The following is a 22051-nucleotide window of genomic DNA, read 5'->3' as shown; positions in this document are numbered from 1 at the left end:
AGATCTCTCTGATCAGCCATCTGCACTCCAACCCCAGTTTCACCACTTCACTCAACCTCTCAGGGTGTTGGTTAGGGTGTTGTTTTAAAAACACAGTGATCAGGTTGTTTTCCCTCCATGTGGATTAGTCTCTTAATCCCCAATTCCTGTTACAAACGATGTTAAATAGTAGTATTTTAACATGCTCAAGTAGATCAACTAAAGGCAAGAAATTATTTTAAAAAGTCCTCAGTGCTGATAACACAAGGTACCTGTGTTTCCTCACTTAGTATTTCTTTGCAGCCACTGTGGTTCACTGTAACTTAATGGAGAACACAGAAGACACGTAGAAGACAGGAATTTGACTCTCCCCAATTTCCTTAGTTTTCCAAACTGGCACTTCACAGGAAGATGTGAACATCTGAGCTAGCATTTCCTCTCAGAAGTGGGCGTCCGACTCCCCAGTCACCATAATAGGTAGTAAAGAGAATGAAAATCTCTAGTTTACAGTTAAGCTTGCCTTTTATCGGAACACCTACTCACGCAAGGAAGATTCATTTTTACAGGTCAAAGGGTAGCACACCACAGTACTCAGCCCGCCGTGTTTTGGTTACTGTGTCTTTCATTTTACAAGTAACATGAGGACATTTATTTTTAAAAACATAAAAAGTTAATGTTGAGTTTTCAAAAGCTCTTTGGCTTGTTCCTCTGAGCTCTTTACAATGTGGACATGTTGAGTTTTCTAAGAGCTGAAAGATAGTCTCAACTATGTTTTCAAAGTTTAATTGTGCAGCTGTTGACTTTTTAAATGTTTAATTTATTGTGACGTATCAAGCACACTCTTAGGACTGAGATGAGTCTTGGACAGTTAATTGCAGCAAAAATATCATCTGATAACTAAAGGCAGTGAGTTCCATTCTCAAGGGAAAAATGACTCTTTAGGGTCCGACACTGACCCCTAGTTCCACATCGTCTCAAGGGCCCAGTCATTAACACAAAAGACCAGGCTTGGCTGGTAAGTTCAAAGCTCCCCATCTTAGTCTACAAAGCCAATCCAAGTGCTTACAGGCAAACGATAATAAGAAACCAAATGGCTGTATGGTGTCGGGCAGCAAGGTCGGCACCATGATCGTAAGGGCATCTTATGAGGATGTCCTTTGCAACTCATTTCACTCTGGCATGCCCACTTTTCCTCTCTGTAAAGTAGAAAGCCGGTGCTTCTTTCATTTGTTGAAGTAAAGGTATGGCCCAGTTGCTAATAAAGCTTCGTAATCTCAGGTTGCATTAATGGAAAGATAATGTCCAGGTCAAGCCAGCAACTGACACATCAGCACTCACTACTGGTAAGACTGGTTTAGAGTTATTTCTCGGTGTTCGCTTCTGGCCCACATGTTACGTGAACACTGATAACCTGAATCAGATCTGGAGGAGGGCACCACAATGGTGAGGTGTCACCTAAGGCACAGGTGAAGACAGCTGGAATGTTTTGCCTAGAGAAGTCTTGGGCACTGGTGTCAGGAACATGAAAGCTCAAATGTGGCACGTGGCTGGAGTTCCTCTAGGGATCTTTAGAAGACGATGTGATGAAATCTGCTCAGTTTCAGCTTTGTGGTAAGAGTTGTGTTTCCCAGCATTCAATATGCCCTGTTTGAATAACGCTTCAGGTGCTGTCCCCTCTCGCTGCCTTCCTTGGCTCCACTGAGAGGACAGGGGCCATGTTTTGTGTCCTGCTGTCTTTCTGTCTCTTTTGATCTCCTCTCTTTCATGCTTATACAACCTCTACGTCGCCCCATGTGTGTCCATCTTCATTGCATTCTTTGAAATACAATGGAGTTTATCCCACACGTGTATCATCATCATCGTTTTTGACAGCTGCCCAGAGTTCATAGATACCATGACCCCAGCACCATGACCCACACCAAGAATGAGCAATCTGAGTCAGACATGTGTGAAGTGGTCCGAGGGGCCACTGAACTGGGTATCTAAGAAAATACTAACCCCAATCTTATTCGCATTTACGTGTCCAGGCACTGTGCTGAATGTCCTGCAGGCATTTATTCATTTAATCCTCTGAGTAATTATGGAGGTGGAAAATTGTATTATCCTAATTTTATAGACGAGGAAACTGAGAGACAGAGAGGCTAAATAACTCATTTGAGAACCCTTTCCCCCCAGCAGTCTGACACATCTTTAATATCCCCCTGGATAAATCTAGAGTTTGCTGAAGGGGGTAAGTTTGAGTGTGTGCATCAGAGATGACAAGGGCCAGTGGAGGGGGAGGGTACAGTCTATGCTAGGAAAAGCGTGCTCCCCGAGGGGATGAAGGGGGAAGAGTAAAGAGGAGGAAAGACAGGTCCTATGGTAGCAGAAAGGGCAACAGGGACAGATGGCCCTGGGAGCCATACTTTGTCCACTTCTCCCATTTTGTTAATATTTGCTTTTCTCTTGGTATTTTTATTAGCATTTTTAACTATACAGAATTGCTGCATTGCTATATATAATAAAATAAATAATATAAATAATATAATATTGATAATAGCTGTGATATTGGTAATAGCTGTGTAGACCCATTCCAGTTTATGTTAAATTTGGGGATATAACTTGCCCTCAGCACTTAATGAGGTTTTTCTCACCCCAGTGGTCCTTCTTAAAAGGCTTGGGCTCACTTCTAGACCAGGATCCATGGCTATCCCCCTGTTCTGCTTAGAAAGAGCTATTATGCTGTACCGCTGCGGGCAGGGAAAGCAGAAAGATGCTTCCTCTGAGCTCCTTTCTCTTCCATCATATAAACTGCCTCCAGGGTTGGATAAATGTAAGTGCTGAGACTCGGTGGGGGGGCAGGCAGGGTCTAGGGCAAATATTTTGGTAGAGGCATTGGTAGTATTTTACCCCTTTCCATACAGATGAGGCTGATTCCTATTCCCTAAACTTGCTGGAGGATATCCATTTGGAGTAGAAGGCAGGAAGAGGCTGCTCACTTTGTGGTTTCAATTTTTGCGTTGGTGTGATTTTCAGGAGAGGGTATTATTAACCTGCTGATGCTAGATCTTCTTCATCTGCCCTCTAAATCTCCTCTCCCTCTGTACGGTGGCCTTCATGGTTCCCTTCACTCTCTGGATCACAGCTGGTTCAGCCAGTGGGAGGGTCGGCAGAAGAGCAGGAAGATTCCCTGGGAAGGCAGTCCCCTCCCTCCCTCCCTGTGGTTTGGTTGCAGCCGTGCTTCCCTACGTAGGGCCACAGCTTCTGCTGGGTGGCAGCTTATAGAGCTTTCACTGCTCCTCCCTTGTCCCTTCAGGCCTGGGAGTCGTAACAGCTTCCAAGGAGGTACCTTTCTCCATCCCTTGCTGACTCCCTAAGCCCCGCCCATCCCTCTGTAACTATTCCTTTCCTTCAACAGCCTTCAGTTACCCTTCTGAGTGTGCCATCTCTTTCTGCTACAATCACCACCGATATGTTTGACTTGGCCGATTTTAAAAAATGGAATGCAAAGACCACAGGATTAAACCGCCCAAACTGACCTTTAATAGCACATACATTTTATAGGAAATACAAAAATATAATTCAAGAAAATTTACTTAGAGTAAAAATCACAAAATCCACCAGAAAAAACAAGTAACTTTCTGAAATAAAAATTAATGCCCAATACATGGCCTTTTTCCCATGCATGAGTTAGACGACAGCTTTTATGAACTGCTGAAGATAACATTTATTTCCACAGTGTGTATTTCAGGTGATCAAATGCTTTGTAAATTTAAAAAAAAAATCAGTTCTAAAGCTATGAGTATAATGATTGGAGGTATGCTTTAAATGTGCACTCAGAGAGGAATTCCAATGGAGTTGTGTCTCGTAAAAGCAGAAGATGGTCATGAGGAGTAGGCACTGTAGGTCCACATTTATAAATGATCATTCACGGGGAAGACTGTTTCTCTATCTGTGAATGACTCAAGTGGGGGCTTTTCTCAAATTCAGAAAACCATTATATTTGGCTTAAACCATTAGGTTTGGCTAAGGGAAGTAAACAAACCGCTACTTAAGTGTGAGCTAATTGTCTTCCCCTGTCTTTCAAAGTCATCAAATTCTAAATTGAAGATGTTTTTTTCTTGGTTCAAAGCAGAGCTGACATTGCATTCACATGAGGACAATTCTTCTTTCAAAGTGCGTTGAGGTGAGCAGTCAGGGGCACCTAGAGCTGAACTGAATCACACTGAGAACGGAGTGATGTGGATGGGGCTTGCCCTCCCCCTGCCCACCAGCGTGGCGGTTTGAGGTTGGTGCTGTTTCCACAGCTTTGGTCTGGCTCTAAGTTGCTATGGGTCTAGACTACTTTGAGATTCAAGTCTTTTGGAGGCTTTCTATGGTTTCTAAGCAAACTCAGGCCCCATCAGGCTCTTTGGAGATTCAAGGCCACAATTTAGTATCAGAATTTCCCAGTTTTCTCTTGGGAAAGATGACCTGGGGCTTCAGTGAACCATCCAGAAACAATTCAGCTCAGGGCAGACAGCTCTGGCCCATCCCATTTCTGGACACCTAAAGTTAGGGCTGGCATTCTGAATTGAAAATTCACTATAGCTTTTTCCCCTTCTCATTCCACTGGCCGTCAGGGACAAAGAATAAAATCTATGTCTTCTTTCATCACAATTTAGTTCTCTGATATACCAGGCTAATTTCTGTTTTTTAAATTAAACTTGAAAATGAATCTGTAAACTAAAACAGGTGTGTCTGATGCAATGTGATTTTTAAAAAGGAAATATTTATATATCCAATCTAAGTAACTTTTTCTGTTACCTGAAATTGCCTTTAATAGTAAGTGACTGACTATTACTTTTACTGTATAGATTATGACTATTACGGAAGGAACTTTTAATTCCTTCTATGTGTCAATGCAAATGAAAGAACAGGATTTAATTACTTAACTCAGTCCAAGAAACAGGCGTACACTAAGAAACAAAGCTCTGGAAATCTACCAGTTCTTAAATAAACGGTTTAAATCCTTATATTTTGGGCCCGCAGAATGAATCATTTTGTCCCCACCATTGGTATTATGTCCCAGTTTGTGCTTTTCTTTGCTTTTTTTTTAAGTTCTCAGGCATTATTCCAGAATTTTGGGGGTGGTGAGGTAGGGTAAATGATTGTAGTTAACATTTTCATCTGGAGGAAAAAGAAGTCATCTGATAAAAGAAATCAATCTTCCAGATTCAAAGAAACTTCAGAATTTTATGTTTAGGAATTACCCATGAGCCTAGTTAGTCCTATTTAGAACAATTTCTTAACTTTAGAATACTTGATGGACAGGGAAGATTTATTTATACGTCCAGATTTTAGCTAAGTTAAATTTTGCCTGGTTTGTTTAAATTAGTAGAAAAGCATACCGTTTATTTATTCTTTTTAAAATAAGGGCTGATTTGACATAGATTGTGTCAAAATACACTGACTTCTAGATTGGTTTGGAATCACTTGCAAGTGATGATCTAATCTGATAACTACTTATAGGAAATGGTTTTACGTAAGCAACTCAATGAGGGTTTGGAAAAAACTAACCTTTTTTTTTTTTAAATAACAGCTATGTTGTAATAACACTGCAAAAAAATAAGGTGGTTCCACTATTTTGAAGAACATGCTATAAGGGAAAAAAACCCCTCTAATGCCAAGTACTGTATTGAATATTTTAAATTCTAATTTACAATGCAACCATAATTTTAAAAACCTGCCAAATTAAAAAAAAATTCTAGTTTTATCTCTTGTTTAAAAAACTATTATATCTACACTAATTATAAAATGCTATTTGCCAGGGATTCATCAAATACTATTCCAATTTCAAATTTTTCTTTTATAGTTTATGTTTGTAACATTTCAGATCAGTTTACACTGTAACTAAGATATGATTAAACAGTGCAAATTCACTGAAATATTTTGATGCCAAATTTCCACCATCCCAAATATTTAGATTTAGAAATATATTAAGACATGACTCACTGTTACATGATTTCCTATATAGTATGAGTCAAGCCATGTTTCCTAGATAAAAATATAGACACGTAGATGAATTTTGCTACAACACAGTCATCTTATAAAGTGGATGTTAGTCATGGCCTCAACGTTGGGATTAAAAATTATAGTGTATCTGAAGAATTGCCCAGATTTTTCAGTTTTTAATCCTAATATTTGGCTTCATAGCTGCATATACCTTTCCCTGAAAATAGAATGAAGAGTATTAATTGGAATTCTCTCTCTTAATAGCCTACTATTTATTGTTGAGAGGAAAATTCCTAGTCTTCTTGGTTACAAGTAGCACAATGGACATTATAAAATAAATAACCTGACATTCTGACACACAGCTTCTGGCGGACTGGTAAAAAGGCTGATGTTAACCAGCTGAGTCCACTCTTTCAGGAGTAATACTGTCATGATGAGAGACTACTCCCACATACACAAACGTTACAGTACAAAGTACCTGTGATTTTCAAACTCATTGTTAAGCAGTAACGGGACACCAGGCTTGGTTGCTTCCACATACCCACTTCCTAGAGAATATGTAAGACGTTTTATCTGGTCTGACTGTACACTGCATGTTTATAATGGTACTAGCCTAGAAGATTAAAATAGAAAACACAGTGACTTTTAGGGGTTTTAAACAAATTACAAAACCACATGCTCTCATTCAACAGGAAAGCTGACATCAAAAGGCACTGGATCTTAAGTGCTGTTGGTTGTTCTTCTAAAGGCCATGGAACATGCTCACTGAGGGTAGGTTTTACAGATCCTTCTGACACCTTCCATAAAGTGCCTCGTCAGCATGTCTGGAGCCCACGCCACTGCTGAAATGCTTTTTTCACTCTGTTTTATCAGGGTAGCTTCAGTGTGTTTAAAAACTAACTTTTTCCCATTTTGCCAAGGAAACATTTCAAAATGATCTTCCAGAGGCTGGCTAATAAGCACTCCTTAATTGCTGTCCTCAAGGGTCAGCCTATTTACCGACATTCAACTGAGCAGAACGGGAAGTTTGTGTTGCATCTTGTGCTCTTAATGAAACCCGACAACAGAGGACTGAACGCATGAGTCTCAGAACAGGAGGCCTCAGGATGGCAAAGACCCAAGGGTCGATTATTGAATTAACTGATAAAAATCTAAGAGCTTGGAGGTACCACTTTTCTTTTCGGGAGGTTTCATTCATATATGCAAAAATCTGTAGGAAGGAAAAGAGAGAGGATGTTAGCTTTACCTTGCTGCAGTGGACAGGCTTAGACCATTCGCAATTTCTTAAGACTGGAAAGCAAACTGTGTTTTGTGTGTGGTTGTGGTGGTGAGAGTGGGTAGCAGGTCTCACACCTCTCGCACGTGTTTATTCCTCACGAATACTCTGAAACCCAAGTATTGTCTCCTTTCAACAGATGAAGAAGGAAGCTTCAGGACAGATAATAACACCATGTTGCATTTACTTCCAAATACTGAGTCTGCTTTAATGGTCACAGTTCAGTGAGACAGGGGCACACAGAGCGTGTGTTCTGGCCATAGGACTGCCTGGGTTTGAATCCGGCTCCATGTAGAGCTTTGGGACCATAGGTTAGAAAACTAACCTCTTTGTGCCTCAGTTTCTACATCTTTAAAATGGGTGATAATAATAACAATACCTACTTCCTAGGGTTGCTGGGAGGATGACAGGAAGCCATCTATGTCAGCTACTTCAGTAAGTGCCCTGAGTGTTAGTTGTTAATAGAGCCATTTTACCAATGAGGACGCCGTGGTGCAGAGAAGTTTAAGTGACTTGCCTGAGTTCTTGGGGCTGGTTAGTGGCCGACTCAGGGCATAAATTCCAATCCCCCTGACAGCAGAGCAGTGCTGACCATGTGCTACATCCAGGTTGCCCATATTAGAGCAAAGGTCTTCAGAACAATGCCCTAAACACTGGAAAGCTGACACATCTTCACACGTTGGCCAATGTTTTCAAAGCGGTACAATGGCCCTCATCTGGTTTCTTACATATTTAGAGAAGAACACAACTTTTTGGTCAGATTGAAAAAAATGAAACAGTACATGCTTGATAAACATCAAACACGTCCACACAGCTTACAGAAAGGAGGGAAACATGTAAAGCACACCCAGTCATTTAAAACTGGTCCTTCATAAAACTCCAGGAACTTTCTCACCAAAGTAGCCAGTGAGTTAGAGAGCTATTCCTTCTGCCCTCCATTCCCCTTGCCAGAAGGAATGGTTTATTTCCTTTTTGCCTGGTACTTACTCTGCAGGCATCTGGCAACTGGGCATACAAAGCAAACTGCAGGGAGGGAGAGCAGTCACCTTTGGGTTGCTTACGTTAGGGCAATATCGGGAAGGTTTGGCAGCCATAGGTGTTTATGCCAGAGAATGTTGGCTTAGAGAATGGAGAAAAGACTTGGCAGATGAGTAAGGGAAAAAAAGGACCTGTTGGTGGACTTCCCTGATTACAGAGAGAAGAGAAAAGTTAGGTGGGGACAGGCAATGGAGCAATACTCTTCTTGTCAGCAAAACTTTTGGATGAGAAATATACAGTACTTATATGGCATATTTAAGGAGTGATTTTGGAGTTTAGGAATTCAGGATAATAGTGTCCATAAATCCAATAGATTAAAATATATTAGCCACTACTCTCCCCCCAACACACACACAGACACACACACATACAACTGAGCATTCTGCTCTATAAAAAGTCTGTGGCTTAGTTTACAATCTAATTTCGCCAAAGAATATAACACTGAACTGGCTAGCCCAATGGGCCGTGTGGGAGGGCTCAGCACTCTAGTGTCAAGGGTCACACATGAAGATGAGTCAGGTTTTCAATGACGAATAACCCACACCAGCTCCTGATCTTTTTAGTGTGTGGCAGACCAATGAGAAGTGAAAAATGGTTTTAGAGGATGAAGCAATCCTGTACTATTTGTACTATTTTCTTCCTTTCCTTTTCTTTTACTATGCTGACTAATTTTTAGAGATGCTTAAAATTTGCATTTCAGAAAGTGGCCAATATGTTGTAGAAGACAACTTCTTCTTTTGCACTTGGAAAAGAGACATACTTCAGAGACCCTTGAAGTTCTTGATAAAAGTTTCATCTTCTCTTCCCTCCCCATTATTTTTTCTTTGGTTCTTGTCTTTTGCCTAGAGTTCACCATTTTTGATCTTGTGGACCCTGGGTTTGCTTGGTTTTTCTTAGTGCAAATTATACATAGCATAAAATTTACCATTTTAACCATTTTCAAGTGTCATTAAGCACATTCACATTGTTGTGCAACTCTATATGGTTTATATTTTTACTTTTTGTATATTATGATGTTTTGACCTAGTGAAAACCTTTCTGGCTGGGGAGAGACTGCCCCCTACCAATTCTTAGAGAGAGCCAAGGGCCCACCCTGGAGCAATTCTCTGACATGCAGACTAATCAATCCAGAGCTTCTCAGTCTGGCCCTGGACCCCAGGAGGCAGCATTCCTTGGCTTTAATCATTCCAGGGCCCTGGCCCCAGGCAACTTTGAGCCACCCCTGCAGTATAGAGCTTGCAGAAATGATTCAAAATAGCCAGTTCTCAACTGTTCATGCTACCCTGCTTTGCCTTTCCCTTGGAAACGAACAGAGGCCACGACCCAGCTCTCCCCTAGCTCCTGCTCCTTCTGTCTCCTGACCTGCACTAGCACTTGCCCACGTGGCCCTGTATTCTGCAGTGCTTCCTGCTTCTCAGACCTGGGAGGATGATAACCTTGTTTCCCTGAGTGTCTCCTGTCTCCTCTATGGCTGCACCTGACTGACCATCACACAAAAGAACACGGAAAAATAAGTGTAACCATCATCCATCTCCAGAACTTTCTTCATCTTCCCAAACTGAAACTCTGTACCCATTAAACAATAACTCCATCTTCCCCTCTCCCTCCAGCCAATCCTGGATTTTCATTAAAGGCTGACACAATGGCTATAAGTCAATCGATTAATAAGGTTTCATTGATATTCTGGAATTCAGCTTCAGAGGCTGGTAGAATTTACACATGTTCTGGCACATGCTACTAATAAATTTGCTGTGAGAAAAATACCAAGTACTAATGTATACCAGTTTAGTGAGTTTTAATTCCTTACAACAGACTCTCTCTACAGGGATTTGCCAAGAATATAGAGCTTGCTGAGATGCCTATAAAGTGGCACAGGTGAAAATCAGTGTTCTTTAGATTTATCTTCTAGAGAATTCTTGCAGTCTCCATGGAAAACTTCATCTTGGCACCAACCTGTTACTGTTTGTTTCAGCTACCTATTTAAGGTGGAAACCTCTAATGCAACAACATAGTGGGTTCAAAATTTTAGAGCAAATGAGAACTTTATTTGGTTGCTCTCTGAAATCACCTGAGGATTATTAAAAATACTCTGATGGCTTGCTACGCCCCTCTCAGAGACTCTGATTTAATTAGTCTAGGCTGTAATCTGGCCTTCAGAGTTTTTGGAGTCCCCAGGTCATTCAGTATGCAGCCAAAGTTCATAATCATGGCTTTTGCCCCTTACTAAGCACCTGAAATAGTTTAAAATTATTCATGTATCATACTTAAAAATAAAAGACCCACCAAGGACTGGCCAATTAACAAATGACTTGGAGCTTCCAGAATCCAGTTCCTGATCATTAATATCCAATCTGATTTTCCTTCGGAAACTGAATCCTATGGAGAGAGTAGCTAATATTTACTGAATACCTATGTGTGCCAGGCATGGTGCTAAGCAGTTTATGTCTTATTCTGCTGAATACTCTCATAAATCTGTAAAGTATTATTACTTCTGTTTTACTAAAGAGGAGATCAAGACTTCGAAGGTTAGTTACCCTGCCCCCATATCACATTGCAGGTAAGTAGGGAAGCCATGGAGTCACAAGCAGTGGGACCCAGCCTTTCCCCTTAGCCACCACACACTCCAGCACCACCTGTATAAAAAGCCTGTGATGTACATCTCCCATGAAATTTGCCACTGACTGATTATGGGTTGTAGGAGACTTCTTTTTGAAGGTGTCACAAAAATTTATGGGTATCATTGCTCCTGTTTATAGACTTCAAAGCCATGGTTATATCTTAGTACCTACTTGGCTTTCTTTGGGGCTTTTCTTTCCTTCATATTTTCCACAACTAAATTGCAGGCAATAACGATCAACTTGACCAATGGTGTAGATATAATACACCATTTCTCTTTTGGGAAAAGGACTGTATTTCTTCCTGTTTAACTTTTAAAAACTCAATGTAATTATCTGTTCTCACAACCACTATTTCATACTATCAAATGGCAAAGGAAAAGGTGTCAAGTGAAAACACTCTGACAGAGGAACTTTCTCCTAAGAGGTAAGGTATATTAAAACAATTTCAACAGACCCCAAGCAATCATGGATGATGTATGAATGATAAAGGGCCTTCCATAATGTGTGGATATTAACTCAAAATGTCACCAGGCAAAGTTCATTGTGGTTATGCAGAGGTTTCTGGATTTCTCTTCCATCCCTACTAGAATTGTGATGTGTGTGTATGTAATCCACAAATTTCCTATCAGTTTTATAACCCCCATTCATGTTCCACTTTACATAAAGAGAACCAGGAATGAGTAGGAAACACCAGTATTGTTTACTCGAGTTTGTTCTGTATTTCAAAGATCAGATTCTACTAATCAGATTTACCTAGAAATTATAGCCCTAAAGAATTTCTAAAGATGAAGACATTTTTAGAATGAGTCAGTGGTTCACTCTTGAAATTTTAGAACTGAATAAAATGCGTAATAAGCACTTTATCTTAATGGCATGTGGAAAACAGTTTAAAATGAACAGAAGCTATCCAGTTATTAGTAGAGTAGTGAGAAAGCGACTTTATGTGGGCTGGAAATTAAGATATAAACAGTATCTGAGCCAAGAATGGAAGTCTGATGTATTTCCTGTGTGCTGTTCCATTTCAGGAAGAAAGTTTCTATTTATCTCTGTGAAATGATGACAACAGCTGATTAACATAAGGAGAAATTTATTAACTTATATACTATTCCTTTGGTGTATAAACAGTTTGGAATATGTTGTTGGTCCTTTCCATGATTTTATATTGGACAGCCAAAATAATGCTTTAAACAAGTCAATTAATAAATGTCCTATGTATACAAACAGAAGATTTTATGTGAGGGATAATCTGATTATTTCTTAATTTAGACCAGCATTTATACCAGCTGATCTCCTAAAATGTCAGTCTCAGCGTTTCAACGCACAGCTCTGTGCAGAAGAAAAAAGAAACCACACCTGAGGCCCCAGCTCAGACCCCTTGATCTGATGTGGGAAAAAAGTCTTTGCTAGTTTATCTTTACAGCGAAAAGCTGAAATTAAGAGACAAAGTGGTCCAGATATTTATAACATTTTCACAATTCTCTTGTGAAATCTTGGACTAATCCTCTCAACGTGTTATCCCTGAAATGAGGACTATCTCTCTGATAGTACTGTGGTTAAGAGCACAGGCTGTGTGCTTAAACTGCCTGGCTTTGAGTCTCGGCTCCATAACTCACTAGCTGTGGGACCCAGGGTAAGTTATTTGCCTCATTTGTAAAATGGAAATAAAAATGCTATCTATTTTATAGATTGTTGTGAAGATAATGGGTTAATGTATGTAAAAGTTAGCACTCAAAAATGTTCGTCATTTTGATGCTGATATGGCAGTTGAAGCTAAACTTCATTACAGGGTGTTGGGCATCTTACATTGTGAGTTTCACTTCGCAAACTTTGGGAGAGCTAGGTTGGCATTTGTGGAGGCAGTAATTGTAACCTTCCCACTCCTTGGGACAATGACTGACATCAGGTCTCAGTTCAGGTTTCCTAAGTTCCCACTTCCCCCGTCCCCTTATTCCTAGAGTGCTGAGTAGGCTGGTGTCCCACTGGGTACACAGCTGTGGGCGCTCCTTGCTGGGCCAGTGGTGTGGCCCACTTTGAGGGCCACAGAAAGCAGTTCTGTTATCCCAAGGAAGGAAGAGGCAGAGACAGGGTAGATGGCTGGTATCTTCTGGGACACAGGAAGAAAATTATTTGGAATAGCTCATTAATAATTATTTTACATTGATCACATTTTATATTGATAATATTTTAGATCTATTGGGGTAAATAAAATACATCAATAATTTCATCTGTTTCTTTTTACTTTTTGTTATCTGACTACTAGAAAACTTGAACTTCCTTATGTGGCTCCTGTTTGTGGCTCCTGTTGTATTCCTGTTGGGCTGTGTGTGCTCTCTTAGAAGAACAGGAGAATTTCTGAAGGCGACTAGAAGCTTTTGCCTTGTCTACCAGAGCCCTGGTTAGGATCTGTGGAAATGATTCCTGCCTCGGGTAGCAGATTGGTGGAGGCCATGTTTGACCAAAATTTTAGTGTGGGCCAAGTAGAATAAAAGGATATGGGGAAAAAACACCCCTTGGAGATACATGCCAAGCATTCTGAAATAGCCGAATGTAATGCACCATACAGCAGCCTTGAGTTTTGAATTGTCAGATAAGCCTTACAAGAAATAACTTAATTCTGGACAGTGCAGCATTCATAAAGTTTAAAGTGCTATGTAAACGAAAGATACTAAGATGTACCAATAATCTACTGATAAAATTAGTCAATGATCAATTTAAATTTCCTTATTAAGAGATGACTTGAAAAATGTCATTGGCAATTTGATAGGGATTGCATTGAATCTGTATATTGCCTTGGGTAGTGTGGACATTTTAACAATTCCAATTCAAGAGCACAGTATATCTTTCCATCTGTTTGTGTCATCTTCAATTTCTTTCATCAGTGTCTTATAGTTTTTGAGTATAAGTCCTTTGACTCCTTAGGTAGGTTTATTCCTAGGTATTTTATTTTTTTTGATGTGATGGTAAATGGGATTGTTTCCTTCTTTTTCTGTTATTTCATTGTTAATGTATAGAAATACAACTGATTTCTGTATAATTAATCCTGCAACTTTACCAAATTCATTGATGAGATCTAGTAGTTTTCTGGCAGCCTCCCTAGGATTTTCCACGTATAGCATCATGTCATCTGCAAACAGTGACAATTTTACTTCTTTTCCAATTTGAATTCCTTTTATTTCTTTTTCTTCCTGATTGCCGTGGCTAGGACTTCCAAAACAACGCTGAATAAAAGTGGTGAGAGTGGACATCCTTGTCTTGTTCCTGATCTTAGAGGAAATGCTTTCAGCTTTTCACCACTGAGAATAATGTTAGCTGTGAGTTTGTCATATATGACCTTTATTATGTTGAGGTATGTTCCCTCTATGCCCAGTTTCTGGAGAGTTTTTATCATAAATGGATGTTGAGTTTTATCAAAAGCTTTTTCTGCATCTATTGAGGTGATTGTATGATTTTTATTCTTCAATTTGTTAATGTGGTGTATCACATTAATTGATTTGTGGATATTGAAAAATCCTTGCTTTCCTGGGATAAATCCCACTTGATCATGATGTATGACCTTTTCAATGTACTGTGGAGTTGATTTGCTAGTAATTTGTTGAGGGATTTTGCTAGTTTTGTGACATTTTTCACAGAACTGGAAGAAATTTTTTTTAATTTGTATGTAAACACAAAAGACCCCCAATAGCCAAAACAACCTTGAGAAAGAAGAATGGAGCTGGAGGAATCATGCTCCTTGACTTCAGACTATACTACAAAGCTCAGTAATCAAAACAGTATGGTACTGACACAAAAACATACATATAGCTCAATGGAACAGGACAGAAAGTCCAGAAATAAACTCATACACTTATGGTCAACTAGTCTATGACAAAGAAGGCAAAAATATACAATGGAGAAAAGACAGTCTCTTCAAGAAGTGGTGCTGGGAAAACTAGACAGCCACATGTAGAAGAATGAAATTAGAACATTCTCTAACACCTTATACAAAAATAAACTCAAAATGGATTCAAGACTTGAATATGAGACTAGATAATATAAAACTCCTAGAGGAAAACAGGCAGAACACTCTTTGACATAAATTTCAGCAATATTTTTTCCAACCAGCTCCTAGAGTGATGGAGATAAAAGCAAAAATATACAAATGTGACCTAAAATGTGACTTAAAAGCTTTTGCACAGCAAAGGAAACCATAAACAAAATGAAAAAATCTACAGAATGGGAGAAAATATTTGCAAAAGACATGACCGACCAGGGACTAATTTCCAAAATACACAACAGCACAGATAGCTTAATATCAAAAAAACAAACAACCCAATCAAAAAATGGGCAGAAGACCTAAATAGACATCTTTCCAAAAAAGACATGAAAAGATACTGAATAGTGCTAATTATTAGAGGAATGCAAATCAAAACTACAATGTGGTATCACCTCACATCAGTCAGAATCACCATCATTAGAACTTCTACAAATAATAAATGCTGGAGAAGGTGTGGAGAAAAAGTTAACCTACTACACTGTTGGTGGGAATGTAAGTTGGTGCAGCCACTATGGGGGACAGTATGGAGGTTTCTTAAAAAACTAAAAACATACTTACCATATGATCCAGCAATCCCACCCCGGACATGTATATGGAGGAAGGTATTACTGGAAAAGACACATGCACCCCAATGTTCACAGCAGCATGATTTACAATAGCCAAGACATGGAAACAACCTAAATGTCCATCAACAGATGACTGGATGAAGATGTGGTATACACACACACACACACACACACACACACACACACACACACAATGGAATATTACTTGGCCATAAAAAGAATAAAATAATGCCATTTGCAGCAACATGGAGGACCTAGAGATTGTTATACTAAGTGAAATATCATATTATATCACTTATATGTAGAATCTAAAAAAAAAGATAAAAATTCTACTTACAAATCAAAAACAGACTCATGGACATAGAAAAAAACTACGGTTACCAAAGGGGAAAGGGAAGGGGAGTATAAATTAGCAATTGGGGATTAACAGACACACATTACTATATATAAAATAGATAAACAACAAGGACCTACCGTACAGCACAGGGAACTATGTTAAATTTCTTGTAATGATGTATAATGGAAAAGAATCTGAAAAGAAAATGTGTATATATGTATGTATATGTATAATTGAGTCCCTCTGCTGTACAGCTTGAACTGACATTGTAAATCAACTGTACTTCAATTTAAAAAAAAAAAGAGATGACTTGATACTTCCCATTTAAGGTACAGTTCAAGTATCTGTTTTGCGCCTAGTGGATTATCTGTAGTTCATCTGGAAAATGTGTCATGCTAGCCCTAAGGCAAGAAGTCAGCTTGGCCAGCTTTCTAGATTATATTCACAGTAGGCTTTTTTCCTGCTCTTTGTCTGGAAATCTTTGCCATACATATATGCAGAAGAGAACCTAGATAATATTTGCTGATACTGTCAATGCCAAGCAGTGGCTTGAAAGAGCTAAAGCTGCCTCATAATCTTCTTCTGGCCCCCCTAAGCCATAAACAGGCAACCTAGATTAAAAACACGGCTTCAGAGCAAACCTCCTAACCCCTGCTCCCACCCCTTCTAACTAGACTTTTAACTCTTCCATTTGGCAACTATGGGGCTACCCCTAGCTTAATATTAAATGAAGGGGGAGTGTGTGTGTGTGTGTGTGTTTATTATACCTTTGAAAATCAACATATGGCAATGATGACGTTCTCATGATGAAAGACAAATTCACTTGAAAACAGGGGAACCTGCTGAAAATCACTGACTTTATTAAAAAAAGTAGGTTTATGCAGTGGGTCAGTAATGATCAAAGAGGAGACCTTTTCTTCCTGTTCTCCTCCTCCAAAGGGAGAAAAGGAAATAATGATCCTTTTCACAAGTGTGTGCTCACCTCTGAGCCCGTTTCTAAGCTATTAAAGTAGCTGGGGTTGGGGGGTATTTTTACATTTACACACCCACACACGATAGACAAAACTCCAAGAACTGACATCCTAATTCCCCTAGTCAATGACAGGTATTCCCCAATTCAGAAATGGTTTATGTCTCTCATGTCTCTCAAGTTAAATTCTAAGTTGTTTAGTGGAACCTGAAATGCCTTCCCTCACAGATACATGTTCTGCATCCTAGTTCCGATCCTAAAAAGCTGAGTTAGCTCCTGACATAGTTCTACCCGTTAAACAAAACAAACTTGTGGAAGCCATGCTGGTTTCTATCTCATGGCATTTCTGTTACACAAACTCCCCTGCTCAGATTGAGTGGGAGATGCAGCCTTCCACAGTACCACTTCATTTTATAAAAGGGCATCTTTTACATACTCCATCTCATTCATCTCAGAGTGTAACTTATTGATTCAGATCAGCTTCTACTCTGACAGAGGATGGGGCAGAAGTATGAAGACTGTGGGAATCAAGGAGAAGAGAACATAGCTAAGAAAGGGAGTGAATTTGTGGGAGGAAGGGTCATACCCAGGCTTTTAGGATCCTTTGTCCTTTTCCACCCCTGAGGATGAGTGTATGAAGATAATGAAAAGCAGTGATGAAGGCGGGAAGTAGCATAAAGTTACTTCTTCAGCTTCTACAGATCACACTTGCTAATGGCAGGTATCATCTGTCTCTTTCTTTTTTCCAAGACTGTGGCAGGTGAGTCATTGCCAACTGTTTACTCCCTACAGGGTTAGTCTTGAGCTTCTGAAGATTAGGACGTAGAGCTGCTAAAACTGAGTTCCCATTTCTCTGTAAGAGGCCAGTACATGCTCAGATATATTACAGGCTCTGCTACCCACGCTATGCCTTAGGAGGCTCAAACTCACAGCATCAGAGAAACAACTGCTGATGTTGGCCCAACCAGGGCAGCACCCACCCCAGAACCTAGATTCCCATCCTTCAGCTTCCCAGGCAGCCCCCCCGCCTGCTGGGTCAAGGCAAGCCCTGAACATGCCTAACTCTTCCATTCCTGAGACCGACCAGCCACTCCTGTACATGGCTTTGTGCTCATAAAGTGCAGAGTACCTCCAGATATTTCTGACAGTGACATCAAGAGGATATTTCATAAGAAGGTATAAATGCCTTCTCTAGAGAGAACCCAAAAGTTTAGCAAGGGGTTCCTTCAGGCAACTTACCCTTTCTTCTAGTTATCACTATGTATATATTACGAATGTTCATGGCCACAAAGAGTTATACTCCCAATATGTAATTTGGGATATCTGTAAATGAGGTTTTGTTTAACTTTTAAGAAAAATAATAAATGCTCTGGACTTCTCCAAGAGGGACCCATCTCACCTGGGACCATTCTCAATGACAGCTGGATTACCATGGGTTGGGTATCACATTTTGTTCTGGGGGAACAGAAGGCAGAGCCTGGAGAACTAGCACTAGTGGAGGCGGGGTACCAGGAGGCAAACTACAGCTAAGGGAAGACAGGTTGTAACTGACAACTATCCAAAGATGGAAGGGACTGCTTCTTCCTCAAGTAGTAAGCCAGGCTGGCCTTGGAGGGACAGGGACACTGTACAGGGGCTTTGACTCTAGGATTGGGGTCTGGACTGGCTTAGTGGAGGGCCAAAACTCCCTTTCAGGGGCAACTGTGTTGCCTAATGAGAAACACTAGCATAGAGATGCCCATCTGGCGGGTTAGGGAAATAAGAAATGGGATAAAGGGGAGAAGAAAAAGGGGAAAGCTATAGACCTTTACAAATTAGGACAGATTTCTTTAAGTGGCAAAAATTTGGTGGTGGAAAGGGTGGGAGTAAGAGGGGAGAAAAAGAAGGCTGCACAGAGCTTGGCTGTGGAAACGAAGTGGGTGACTTACCGTCAAAGGCAAGGAGCAGATGGCGAAGGTGATGGTCATTATAGCCAGGAGAATGAGATGGTCCGTCTCCTCTGCCATGGACACCCTTTCCCCTCTCCTGCGGCTGCCGCCCAAGGAGGGTCCGCAGCGGCTCCTCTTGCCCCGGCGGTGCATGCGGATGAGGTTGAGGATGACACTGAAGTTGCAGACGAGCACCGCAATGATGAGGAGCAGCAACAGGGTGGCGTAAAGCCTAAGGTACGTAGTCTGCTCGAGCCAGATGAAGCACCACGTCCCAGGGCAGTACTGGGCGTACTGCCTGTGGCCCAGCAGCGGCAAGGAGCAAAACAGCAGGGAGGCTGTGTAGACGATGGGCAGCACGGCCAAGCCGCCGCGGCGTTTGATCCGGCTCTGGTAGAAATAGGGGTGCCCGATGGCTAGGTAGCGCTCCAGGGCCATGGCGAAGAGCATGAGCATGGTAGCCAGGCTGAAGAAGGTCATGGAGAAGGCAAAGTAGGTGCACACGCGTCTCTGGGGCGCCAGTGCCACCAGGGTCTGGTTCCGTGCGTAGGAAGCAAGCACCACAGGGCTGATGAGGCAAGTACCGAGCAGGTCGGTGAACACCAGCTCGGTCACCAGCACATGGAACAGCGAGATGGAGCTCCCGGGGCCGGCGCTGCGCCCCGAGTCCCCCCGCCAGCGGTGCGCCAGCAGCGCCAGAGCGATGAGGTTTCCCAGCACCCCGGCCGAGAACATCACCGCACTGATGGCAGGACTTTCACCCGAGGGAAGCCACTGTTCAGCATCGCAGTTCTCGAGCCTGGAGTCACTGGAAGTGTTGCCCATGGTAGGGTGCTGGGAGGAGAGATGCGTCCTCCTCTCCCGCCGGCCTGTACCTGGGAGGAGGAGGGTCTGAGAGCTGGAGTGCTCCGGGACCCAGAGGGAAAGGGGAGGGACCGAAATCCAGAGCCCTCTACTGGCCCGTGGCACGCACTGAGGGCAGGCTTGGCACGGGTCTCCCGAGGCTCCCACAGAGGCCACTCGGCTGCCGCATCCGGACGGCGCTCCAGGCTCCTCCAGGGACCCACACCCAGGGAGCCGCAGCCGCCTCCTCGGTGCTGCTCCGGGCGAGAACCCGCGAGCTGCCGGGAGGTGGACGTGTCACACGGATAGTCTCTCGCGAGCCCGGGAAGGGAGCGGGGGCGGAGAGGGGGCCAGGCAAGGCGCGGATGGCCTGCCGGAGAGGGGTCCTCCTTCCACGCTGCGCTTCCTCCTGGCTATTTTTCTCAGCCTGGAAGCGTTTAGCCCTGGTGGAGAGCTGGGAAGGAGGGCCGGGCACTTCGTGGTCTGCGCAGGACTCACTGAAGGCCGGGCAACACCGGAGAGAGCAAAGCGACTCACCAACCGATAGAGAAGTTAGGAGGACCCAGTCCAGTGAGACGGGAAAAAGAAGGGAACAACTGACACGAAAGATGGCTTGCAGTATGAGAAATATGTTCTTTTCCTTTCCTTTAAAAAAAAATCCTCAAGAAGATACACCAAGAGGCGGGACCAAAACTAAGGGGAAATGAAAATGCAAGCCTTTGCATTCAAGGAACAAACCACGCGCGCACTGAGCTATCTTGCACTTTTGCTTTGATTCGGTTGCCAGCATTTCGCCGTTTCCAATGTCAGCGCCATAACGGATAACCACTTGTTTAAGCAACCACTAAAAAAGAAAAAAGAAAAAAGAAAAAAGAAAAAAGAAAAAAAAAAGTTCCTTGTGATCGTGTAGAATTGTGTTTGTGGGCACAGCCTGAAACCACTGCACGTTGTTCGCAATTCAAGCTCAGCTGTGAAAGAAAATGTCGTTCAGCCATACATTTTGTCATGTTCAATTAACTGTGCCAGACCTACCCAGAAAGGTCCATTCTCAGGAAAGTTTATTGGTAAGTCACCAGTTTCGGAGACTGGCGCTGACAAAAATGATTGCTTACTTCCTACTGCAGTAATTACAGTTATGAAAATGGGTTGATGTTCAAAACAAAACAAAAAAGACAGACATGGGTAGTTACATTCTGTAAGGAAGATCATATTCCTTTGGGGAAGGGAGGAGGCATGGGAGCAGGGAGGATCTGCGTAGGGAACTGGCAAGAGGGTAAAGTCATGGTGTGAGAGTAAAGGAAAGACTGCCTGCTGTCTGTGACTACTTTAGCTCACTGTGATCACTCTGGCTTGGGGACGGGTTTGGGGATGGGGTTCCCAACAGGGCAAGCTCACAGGGGGTCTATTTTTCTCCTGTAAGAAGTTCAGAGATGGCAGGCTAGTGGGCCCCCCAGGTCTGGGTCCTCCAGGCCTGTCATTCCTGGCATGCTAGCATTCTGTCAACATCCCCTTCCCCACTGGTCAGCAGCTGCTGCCTGTATCCGTCAGATTTAAGCGGAGAAACAGAACCACTCTGATAAAGAATGAGTGTTTTATTCTTAGGCACTAGACTTGTGCTGTTCAATATGGCAGCCACTTGTGGCTATTTAAATTTAAATGAATTAAAATTAAATAAGAGTAAAAATTTAGTTTCTCCCTTGCACTAAGTACATTTCAAGTGCTAAAGACTCACATGGGGACTAGTGGTTACCATATTTGGGCAGCTCACTTAGAAAATACTTGCATCACTACAGAAGTTCTGCTGGACAGGGCTGCTTTAGACCTTACATGATGGTGGGAGAAGGTGGAGGAGTCTATGCTAGGCTGTTTGCTGTCTCTGGTTCTGATGTTGAGCTTGAAGTCACCATAGATCAGCTAGAGGCAGTCAGGATAGAAAGCTGGACATAGATGAGAGTAAGAACAGAATTAGAACTTGTGGGGACAAACTGAAATTCATGAACAACTGGAATCTTCAAAGACAGACTGGATCTGTGTGTGTCTCACTACTTTCGACATGGATAATGCAGATGTACTGCAGGAGAAGCTGGCACCCTGCACGGAGCTGTACATGCACTTGGCTTAGGACATGAAGAAACTGAAGATCTGGCAGGAGCTGGAGTCTGGGTGCTGCCTTATGACAGCAAGGGGAGCCAGTGGATCAGCCACAACGTGCTGGAGTTACCACCATGCCTGGAGCCGGCACTGTCCTTCAGGTGTGAAAACATAGCCACTGCTTTGCCTCTGCCTTGTAAAGTTCGTTCAACATTTTCCTCATGGCCAAATGCTAACCTGAAACCATGCAGGATTCTGGAAAACAGATCCTGCTTAGGTGAGTTGACACAGTACAAAGTCACTACACTGCCTCATAGGTCCAGAAATCAAGCCTGTTGAATATGCTACAGCCCAGAAATAATGTTATAGAAATGTACTGCCTCAAGGAGACATAATCTG

At 42.0% G+C, this 22051-nt stretch overlaps 1 protein-coding gene across 3 annotated transcripts in view; it reads right to left on the bottom strand.

The window, feature by feature from the left end:
* The window catches only part of PTGER2 (prostaglandin E receptor 2), a 73533-nt gene extending 53132 nt beyond the window's left edge, over positions 1-20401 (bottom strand). The window contains exons 1-3 of one of the 3 annotated variants that reach the window (XM_072963070.1): positions 18719-20399; positions 15958-16014; positions 7056-7162 (exon numbers count right to left, since the gene is read on the bottom strand). In XM_072963070.1, coding sequence (XP_072819171.1) covers positions 15979-16014; positions 18719-19543 — 861 coding nt within the window. In that variant the 5' untranslated portion in view covers positions 19544-20399 and the 3' untranslated portion in view covers positions 7056-7162; positions 15958-15978. Of the gene's footprint in view, positions 1-3486; positions 7163-15957; positions 16015-18718 lie in introns of those variants that run through there. The other 2 variants (XM_006199843.4, XM_072963069.1) reach the window with 2 other exon arrangements.
* Between the last annotated feature and the right edge of the window lie 1650 nt (positions 20402-22051).

Source organism: Vicugna pacos, chromosome 6 (genome assembly GCF_048564905.1).
Source record: "Vicugna pacos chromosome 6, VicPac4, whole genome shotgun sequence".
Lineage (NCBI taxonomy): Eukaryota > Metazoa > Chordata > Mammalia > Artiodactyla > Camelidae > Vicugna > Vicugna pacos.
The sequence above is the reverse complement of the archived record's forward strand: the minus strand, read 5'-3'. Positions and strand labels throughout refer to the sequence as shown.